Source organism: Clarias gariepinus, chromosome 9 (genome assembly GCF_024256425.1).
Source record: "Clarias gariepinus isolate MV-2021 ecotype Netherlands chromosome 9, CGAR_prim_01v2, whole genome shotgun sequence".
Taxonomy (NCBI): domain Eukaryota; kingdom Metazoa; phylum Chordata; class Actinopteri; order Siluriformes; family Clariidae; genus Clarias; species Clarias gariepinus.
In genome coordinates this window covers 6,227,844-6,238,589 of record NC_071108.1, presented here as the reverse complement: position 1 = coordinate 6,238,589, position 10,746 = coordinate 6,227,844, and the positions used below count along the sequence as shown (strand labels likewise).

Genomic DNA, 10,746 nt, shown 5'->3' with positions numbered 1-10,746 from the left:
GTATTGTTCATTGCAAATACGTGTCACAAAAGTGTAATCAGGTTTAAGAAAGTAGTCCAAGAGACTTTTTGAAACAATTAATCGGTTTTACTTTTGCAACTATGAATTGTTAATAATGTACTGTTTTTAGACTTGATTGCAAGACATGATTACATGAGTGGTTATCGAATGAACAGGTTATTCGTTTTTGTTAGTGGTAATCACACATGCACTACAGATGCAATATACAGAGATGAAGTTGAAAAGTCCAGGAGTATTCCTTTTATATTAAACTATTAATAATTGCCCTTGGAGGAAGAACCTCATAGCGTTTTGGTCATGATTTCTTAAAAAAAAAAAAAAAAAATTTTTACAACAATCTAACATTTATATAGAATAAGCAAAGGAACATGATGTCAGTGCAAGCATTTACACACAGCAAGACATGGACGTAACACAGGAAATCTAAATTTACTTTTAAAAGAACGCAAGGTTGAGCTCAGCTCAATCTGTAGTGTCCAAAAAAAAATTTCTCCATTAAACAGATGCCAAGTTAAATGTCTTATATTCTATCCCAAAGCTTTGACATTTGTAAATGGAATGATGTCATAAGATTCAGGCATTCGGGTTGAACCTGCTGCGACCTAAGCTGAGTCTCCTGCTAGACTAAAAATGGATCGAAAGACAAGCAAGCAGCGAGGCGGAGAGGCGGGTAGGTTAACGAGGGGAGGCCGTGGGGCTGTGAGTTCGATTTTCTTCATAGCAGCGCTCTGAGCTGACGTGCGAAAAAGCTCTGACAATTATCGGCCCAATTGCGGTCGCTCATGTGTCTCTGGAAACACTTTAATTTGTTGCTGTGATGAACGACGGATATTTAATGAACATTTCCGAACTCATGCGCCTTAACGAGCAGCATGACTCTCCTTGTAACACTATTACTACACATCTAATAATAATCTGGAACTAATACGCTTTAAATTTTTCTATTTTCATATTTACACACATGACACAAAGGGGGAAAATGGGAAAGCTGCTGTAGATGGACTAACCCTCTCCTCGGCACGGACATGCTTGTGGGAGGTCGGTGTTTGCTGAAGCCCGTTCGGAGCAGGTCGTGGACGCAAAGCATTCTGGGTCAGCTAGCAAGATAACGCCCTGCTCTTTGTAGCGCCAGCGACGAAAAAAAAAACGACACGCAGTGTTACAGTGTTAAGTACATTCAGAAGTCGAGGATTTGCGAGCGATTGACGCTTTTTTTCCTCTTCTGCGCGGATGTAAGGGTCTCGATCCAGTCATCCAAGTCTGTTTTGTTTGAAAGTGCGGCATCTCTCTTTGGCTGTGGCCAATCAGATCGAGAGGCGCGGCACACTTTTGATGTTTTATCCGCTAGCCTGTGGCCTTGGGATCATGTGCAGAATCGGTGGATTTACTCAATCGCACAATCTCCTGAGATAACATCTCCAGGTCCTGGAAGAAAACAGAAAATAAGGACCATCAGCCATGAACAGACAAACACAAACACACCGAGCATGCTGGAACATTATTATTTTTTTTTTTATCAAGATGCATTACTAAAAAAACTCCTTTAAACAATCACGTGTTTCGTTGTGACTAAATTTTATCAATTCAATAAAATTTTCAGACATCACAGTTTTCGATTTAATTCCAAAACATTTATATTTGTCTTCCTCGTCTCAAGCAGCTACATTTCGTACTGATTTAAGTTTTTAAAAGTGTTTCAGACAACCATAAATGTTTAGAAGTATAGCTGTCTGGTCGCTTCAAGCACGTATTGTAATTCTTATGTGTGGCAAGTCATTTATTGGTGCACTGACTTCAAATTTTGTTTTTAATTTATACAGTATACTGTATGTTTGGCAGTTGAGGTGGTAAATCGTTGTAGTTTCTCTAAAATCCTACAGCTGTGTCATAGCAGAGTCATAGAAGTTGATTATTTGTTGAAAGTGTTTAGAATTGTAAGACAATTTTGAGAAATTTACAATACAATACACACTGAATCGGCAACTAGGTATCGTGACAATATCGTATCAGCTGGTAGATTATTTTTTTCTGTACACTGTGTCATATGAAAACTTTGCATAAAAATGTCGAGAGATACAGTACATGGCAATAAGGGTTAGAAATGCTCATAAATCTACACTACAAGTTCATATTTTCGCTTGTAATTTGCATTATAGAACTGGCTATAATATTATGCCATAATTCCCATCTGTATCTGACCCAGTCAATATTGCTTACATGTTTCTGTAAGGTTGGTTAACACCTATATATCAGAACCAGACTGACTTTTAAGTTAGGATCAGCCACCCCTGTACTACAATGTTTCGATCAATGTGACCCTGTCTAACGGTTTACTGCTAGCTACCTACTCACCACCAGTGTTGGAGAGATTACTAACTAATTATTATTAGTAATAATTACAAATTACTAACTACTACTTTAAAATTGTGATTTGATTACATTACTGATTACATGTAAAAAGTAAATCAGATTACTAATTACGTTACTTTTACCTACTTACCAGGAAAAGTAGTTAGATTACAGTAACGCGTTATACCCAACTCACCACACAGCAAAGAGAAAGAAAAGAGCTCGAAGATATGAGTGACAGAGCCTACTCTCACCCTCAAACTCACTCTTAAAGTTCAGGCTTCAGCTAAAATCTCAACACAAGGAAGTACAGCCCCACCTGCCACAAGTTCACTGTACAGCCATCAAATATTAAGCAGACCTGTTTGTTTTCTGGGTTTGCAGACTTTAGTGGCAGCAAATACGCATGAGGCCAGAGCTTCTGTGTTAGTCAGGGGAAAAAAAGGGGAGGAACAACAACACAACAAGGCTGAACTCGGTGGGTGGTGGCCATTTTGTTCTGGCAGTGGATTGTAGTTTTGATGTGAGGGCAAAAAAAAATAAAAATGGAAGGAGTAAGTAAATATCATAAGTCAGAGAAGGAGAGATTATGTCAGGGAGAGCAAATGAGTGTAAGAAGGAACGACTGCGAAGAAGACGAATGACGCCAGGGCTTTCCAGTGAACTATCGATTGATCAATCAGCTGCAGCTTTCCCTCCTCGATCGTTCCCAGTTCCCTTAACAAGCTCAACCTCTTCTACCTCTACACACTGGCATATACTAGACAGCAGCCAACACACTCCTCCTCCCTCACATTTCCTCAAACTGCAATTTCTCTTGAAACCAGAGCACATATAAGAGAGTCAAAGGACAGCAACAGATGGATTTACATACTGTATGTAAATATATAAACCACAACACACAAAATCATGCAGATACAGAGTCAAGAGCTTCAGTTAATGTTGTATCATGACAATTTCAGTGGCATTAACCATGATGCCAGGTTGGCTGGTTTGAGTATTTAAGAAACTTGTGCTGATCTTGTGAGATTACAGTAACAGTAAGTTTTTTTTAAGGCGTGAAAAAGAAAAAAAATCCACCTTCTTAAAAAGAGAAGTCAAAGAAAAACTGCGAGACTGGTAGATACTGCAGAGATCACACCATACAACATGTCCAACCTCAGGACAGATAAGCTACAATAATAGATCACATCAACTTCCATTTTGTCAGCCAGAACTAGAAATCTGTGGTGACAGTACAGTAGGCTCTAAAAACTAAAAATTTTAAGAGTGAGAGAAAGGAAGAAGAAGAAGAAGAAGATGATACTGGTCATGGTGCTCAAATAAAGTTGCAGTTCAAGCTTCTGTGTGTCAAAACACTACAGGACAGCCCTGTAAAACTTTCTCCAGGAACACCACCCCCTCACCGCCTCCTTATCCTGTTCCTCCATCTCCAGTAATGTTTCCTCTTGTGAAGGTTAAAGTAGGACATTTCTGTAACCTACAACTCCCTCAGGGCTCCCATAACAGCCGTGCACCACTTTGCCAAGGTTCCAGACCGTCTCTTAGCCTCTCGTCACCAAAAAACACCCTCTCACTATTGATATATTCTGGCCTATTCCTGGCTGCATTCTCTGACGCACATACTGGGACTTCACGAAATGTTGTTTGGTATCACGGTAGTGGCTTTTGCAAAATATTTGCAAAATGCAGATTTTAATGAACTCCTGTGAGACAGGTTTAAAGGAAGACCCAAGAACATCTATAGTGAATTACTGATGCTATATTTGATCTACCACTCTGATCTAATGTAATACAAATGTTCTATATTTGTTAATAAAATGTAACTTAAAACAAGGTAAAAGTACAGTATATGCTAGAAAAATCTGAATATTGTAAAAAAAAAAAAAAAAATCATTATTTATTTAAGAAAGTTTAATTAATTTATTTAGAATCCAGTGTTATTATACATCACAAAATATTTCAAACATTTGTTTTCATTTTAATCATTACAGATGATAATCAAAAATCCAGTATCACAAAATATTAGAATATTTTTTAAGATCAAATCAGAAAAGGATTTACAATACAATAATTCTATTAAAAAAAGTTTTTAATTAAAAATTTAAGCACTTAACACTTGGTCTGAGCTCCTTTAGTAGTAATTATTGCATCAATGTGGCGTGGCATGGAAGTGATCAGCCTGTAGTACTGCTGAGACATTACTAAAGACAAGGCTGCTTTGATAGCAGCCTTCATCTCATCTGTATTGCTGGGCTGGTTGTTTCTCATCTGCCTCTTGACAATACCCCATAGGTTCTCGAAAGGATTAAGGTCAGGCAAAATGGAGTTGTGGCGTTGTAGGCAGAGGCTAAGTCCTGGTGGAAAAAGAAGTCAGCATCTCCCTAAAGCTCATCAGCAGATGGAAGTGCTCTACTATATCCTGGTAGATGATGGACTTGACTCTCGACTTGATAAAACACAGTGGACCAACACCAGCAGATGACATGGCACGCTAAATCATCACAGACAGTGAAGACTTCACACTGGACTTACCTCTTCACATTCTGGGAAGTTGATTTCCAAATGAAATGCAAAATTTACTGTCATCCGAAAAGACAATTTTGGATCACTGAGCAGCGTTCCAGTTCTTTTTCGTCTCCCAATCCCACGCAAGATGCTTCTGACGTTGTCTCTGGTGCAGGAGTAGACTGATACTAGAAATCCAGCTAAAAAGTCTGTAGCACATTTCCTGAAGACGTCTGAGTGTGGTGGCTCGAGCCTCGCTCCATTCACACTGGTGAAGCTCTTACAAGTTCCCGAACTGGCTTTGTTTGACAATCACATTTTATGGCAGTGGTCATCCCTTTAGTTTGTGTATGTTTTCATACTTCATTTTCTCCTTCAGTTAACATTCCATAAAGATGCTTTAACACAGCAACTTCTGTGGCTTATGCTCCATGTGAGGGGTGTTGGGATCGTCTTCTGGATAACTGTCGCGTCAGCTGTCTGACTTGAGATGCATGGTATTTATACTGATTGAATAGTAATTTACTCAAACTTGAATTTAAATATTCTTATATTATAATACTTATTATAACTTTTTATATACATATTAAGCACAATATGTTTTGATGCATGGTCAATTTTCTTAAGCATTCAAACATATACCTTTTAGATAAATCCTGATAAATTATACTGATGAACCTTCACACGAAAAGCAATATGGCTCGGCCAGGCTTTTTACAGGAATCATCAACTTTAGTGGTTAGTATGGTAACTACTTCTGGTCCTTGCGTCTTCCTTTAAAACTTCCTAAGTGCACCACTTTTCTTGCACTGATGACTTAACTTCGAAATGTAGCCGGTGGTTGGTAAAAGTGATCTTCAACCATTCGGGGACCAGCCAATACTCATCATAGCGATGTCAATGACTTGTTGCATAAGCTGCACTGCTATTTATTTATAGCACTTAAATCCAATTCATTCCTTTACACAACTCTAGTGTTCTCATAACGTTGTGCTTCTTTTGAACAGCCGTATATATATTCCCACACTGAATGCCCACACACCTCCACAATCATTATAAAGACATCAAAATCCATACCAACACATATGACCATGGGTTACATAAAAAAAGGACTTATACATTCAGTAACATGTTAACCTGTAATAAAATTGATGCTTTTAAAACAATACCTGCATGCTAATTGGTAAATCAGAAAGTGTATTCTCAAACGTGGATGTTGATGTAAGAGGTTAATTGTCATTAGCTGATCTGTGTGATGGTGTAATCCCATCAAACGCATCGCCCCCAAACAGGGCAGAGTTTCTATTCCTGCATCAGTAACCGCTCCATCGTTAAAAAATAACCACCCACTTTTTGGCTCTCGATGAATAAGCTCCCTTCGGTGGAGTCTCGGAGCGTCGTGACAGCAAGCCGCCTCCGCTCGCGCACACACACTGCCTAGCACCCTGTCAGAACTGGCTCTGCACACAATCCTCCAGGATCGTGCTGATAGTTTATGCAGCTTATTAGCAAATCGGCAAATCTCATGAGTCATGTTCAATAAGATTCGAGTGACCTACCTGCATTTAGATCCGGATCCAAAAGCAATTATTTAACAGCCTATAAAACTCTTAAATTGAAGCAACTAGCTAATTCCTAAGATGGCTGCCTGTACAACTCTAAATGTATAAATCATTCCATCATGCACTTTGACTGCCCCAAACTACCTCCATATGACATTAATATTACAGTACTGAAATAATCATACTCCCCTTTTTTTTTCTAAATATCATCAGTGGTTTATTAACCTCGTTGGTTTTTATCATCAATCAAACGATTTCATGTATAAACTAATTGCTTCTTTTCCTTATTAAGCTGTAGATTTTGTCCTCTGCATATGTGATACTGGTATTGTATTATGTTCTCATAAGGACGTCTTCATGTACTGTATGCCAGTAAAATATTTTCCACATTTCCTCCCTCATACCTTCTGTAGATGCATGTTCTTGGTGAGCTGTTCCTCCAACATGTTTTGCAGCTTCTTGTTCATCTCCCGCAGGTTCTCGTCTCCGGGCTTGACCAGATCCCGGAGCACCGAACTCAAACCTCCCCTCTCTCCTTGGTGAGCAGCATGAGACGCGGCTCCTCCTCCATCTGTATGACAGGAATGGAGATTGAGATGTGTGAATGACGAGGCTGTGGTCTAAATCATGGACGCGGTGTGACTTGTGGTCATTTATTATGTGCAGTAAGCAGATTTTGTATACAGTGATGTGATGTATTAATATTATAATCAATGATGCATCAATACAATTTTTTTAATGATGGCGCAGGTACTGTGATATCCTTCTGTAATATTGAAATGTTTTTAATTTACAAAGTTGTGAAGGTTTTGAATCCTGTCCAAAATTTATCATACATTTATCTCATTTCAGTTGAGGGTTAAGGCCCTTGCTCAAGGGCCCAACAATGACAAACTTGTGGTGCTGGGGTTTGAACCTTCCATTTAGGAGTCCAACACTCCAGCAGTTTGTTAACAAGGCTATACTGAAACATACTACGTACTGAATCAATGTGATGTAAAAAACAATAGCAATATAATGTTTTCATTTCATTAAACCTTAATCTAAAAATTTTAATAACTTATTTCCCCAGCCAAATATTCAAAATTATTACATAACTTATCCTAAGTTTTCTGTGTCATGAAATTGTTTACTCTACAAGTATAGATATTAATTTTTTGACCCACCCCTACAATCAAGTAAGAGTTTTACAAAAATATTGTGGCCTGCCTCCTTCCATCTCTACTCTCTCAAGACTACAGCCATCTAAGTGAAACCAATCTCAAGAAAAGTGAAGCATTAGCTCTTTCATTAGCACAGATTAGAATGATCATGGTAGCACATCAAGAACATTTATCAAAGCTAAAGAACTTTTATGCTATTAGAAAATGAACAGTGAAGACACTCTTGTACACTCTTAGATAAGACTCGTTAAAGTAAAGCCATTAGGCTATACAGATCTGACGTGGGATCTATTCAAGACGCTAGACTACTACGAATCCGATGAGTCGTCTAGTGCTTATGTCTAAGAAAGATCTTTTCTTATATATAAAATAAAATGCTGCAGTAAAAAGCCTGCTACGATCAAACATTTTTGCTGTGGTATGAACAAAATGCATCAATGTGATTTTCTTAAAAAAAAAAAATAAATAAATAAATAAAAAGATCACGGTACGGAAGCAACTGCAAATATTTTTAAATGCAGCAAACTCTGGGAATCCTTACATGGTAAAACTGTTAGGGTTTGTTATTGTGCAATCCAAATATTCAAACAAAGCACGAAGCCATTTTTGGGCACTGTCGAACTCACTGGGAAAGCTACTGTACATAAATAAGGAATCCAATTTGACAATGATGTGCTGTTCTAGGAAAATAATCAGGCGATGACTTGCTCTAACACCATGTAAGAAGTGTAATTTACCTTTAACCACAAGACTGCCAACGATAACATGCATCTCTTTCAAAGTGGAATCTCTAAACACGCTAAAAAGATGTATAATATCAAATAAAACTATCAGAAACTGAACAGATTTCATCTGTCCTCTAATATGGTCACGCTGCAGCTGAACCGCACCTGCACCCCTTGGGAGGCATGTAAAAGCATGCTTACAAAGCAAACTCTGAAATAAACCCAATTAATTCTGACACACAAATTGCTTTCTTAATGTGCATCATTTTGCAGAGAGCAGCAATCAAAAATAAACAAGACTAAAGATAATCCTGCAAGTGATTTCTCCAGCAGGCCCATTAATATACATAGTCCATTAGTCTCTTATATGAGAACAGTGGGAGAGGAGGAAGATTGAACTGCGCATCCATTCACCTACAACAATCCGAAGCTAGATTATTGATGTATCAGTCGCAACAATGCACAACAATCAGCTTCTATTGAACAGGAATGAAAGATGTCTGTTCACACTTTGGAAAAGTACACGCTTAGATACACATGGGAGTCTGATGAGAAATCTTGCAGAGAGCGATTTTGGCAAGAAAACTGTGGATTTCCTGGAACTCCTGGGTTCTGTGGGTCTCTCTTCCAACTCCCCAAGCCTTTCTTAAATCTCATCAATCTCAGCAAAAAGCTACAGAATTACTGGACATATAAATTCTTTGTGTAGACTTTTCACAAGAAAAAAAAAAAACAACATAAATGCATTTCTTTCGTAGCTCCCTCCTGGCCTTAGTAGACTCACTCCTGAGACACTCCTGGGCATTGCCAAAGTCGCAGGGCTCTGCAAGTTCTCAAAGATCTTATGGACGCATGACAAGAATGGCAGGATCAAGTAGTGACTGAAGAGATCGAAGAGTAATCCAGGAGGAGTCCTAAGGGGGTTACCAAGAACGCATTTTCTACTTGAAGAAACATTTGAGAAGAATGAAAAGAGCATTGGAGAGTGGTTTCAATTATCCAGGAGAGAGTTGGTGAGAACTCCCGCTAGGGGCCACTGGGAATATGCGGTGCTAAAGTTGGTCTTTCATGCCTTGCTTTATGACAATCTCCTCAAGCACTCCTCGCCTCTCCTTGTTCCTGTAGAAGCGCTCCTCATTCTTGCCAATCCCAAAACCACAAGATCAATGGGTATTCCTTGTTCTCAGCATACACTCACTATTCACTCACCGAGAACTTCGTGTCTTACAAGATTTCTCTTCAGATTCCAGTATTTATTAAAGTGCCTTTAAAGATCGCAAATAGATGAAGTGAGACCAAAAAATACAGACAAGACTTGTTGTAATATGGTTAATGATACAGTAAGGCTGTAAATGTAACCAGTGAGTGTAGATGCAGTTATACATCAGCAGAACTGACATATGCTCCAGTAGAGATTTACTTGAGAGCAAAACAGCGAGTCGAGTTCTGGTGCTCCTGCCAAGCATGTCAAGGTTAAAAAGTTATCAATCCGATCAGGCTGCATCTATCTCCGATATCACTCCACCTCTGAGACTGGAGGATTTCAAGGTCAGTTCACAACTCCTGGGGCAAACAAACTCTCAACTGAATAAATATCTCCACCACATCTCTTAAAGCTGGTCTTATCTAGCTATATCCACAATTGTCATACACTAGTATTTTAGTCATGTAATTTTTCTTATTTCTAGTTGCCATATTTGGGACTGAATTTCTGTCTTCACTGCACAATGTGAACTTTGGATAAAATTACTTTAGAAGAGAACAAACAGTGCTATGAAAAAAGACATAACTGACCATGAACCTTATGCACTTTCCTCTAAACTGCTGATTCCACTTGAACTTGCAAGGAAACCAAAATACATTTATCTTATACAAAAACACAAACCCCCACAGTATTCTGAAGAGTGCTCTAAAATGAGTACCAGTAAAAAGAGTACCAAAGTCTACTGACTATTCATGACAGACTGGGTCACATATCCCTGGGTCTGTTATAATGAGGAAGCAAATTGATATGAGCTAACAAACAAAATCTTACCAGTGTTTATTCTAAAAAACCCCTCCCATAATTTAACTAGCTAGCTAACCTATCCACATAAAAAGTCATCGTGATAAGAAAGATGTAGTGCACTGTTGCTACAGTATAATGAACATGTACTGTTTGTAGTCAACTGCATTTGACCAGGTGCCCATCAATATAAACTAGCCACATTAACAATACCATTGCTGGACTCGGCCTCCACTTCAATCCTCAAAATGCTATATGCAAAAAGTGAATGCAATTAAGTCATAATTATTAATGTACTATGTACTCAAAAGTCTTGATAATCTCATGTTGTTTCCCTATGCCACACAGCACTTAGAAGCCACAAATGCATTGCTTCCTGTGGGCAATTTTCAAACCCTCATGCCCAGTTGAGT

General features: G+C 38.5%; 1 protein-coding gene across 2 annotated transcripts in view; it reads right to left on the bottom strand.

Annotated features, from left to right (window-relative positions):
- Positions 1-333: 333 nt before the first annotated feature.
- gripap1 (GRIP1 associated protein 1) overlaps positions 334-10,746 on the bottom strand; it is a 70,556-nt gene continuing 60,143 nt past the window's right edge. For both annotated transcript variants that reach the window (XM_053504249.1, XM_053504250.1), the window contains 2 exons: positions 6,845-7,011; positions 334-1,446 (listed from right to left, as the gene is read on the bottom strand). In XM_053504249.1, coding sequence (XP_053360224.1) covers positions 1,366-1,446; positions 6,845-7,011 — 248 coding nt within the window. In that variant the 3' untranslated portion in view covers positions 334-1,365. The remainder of the gene's footprint in view (positions 1,447-6,844; positions 7,012-10,746) is intronic.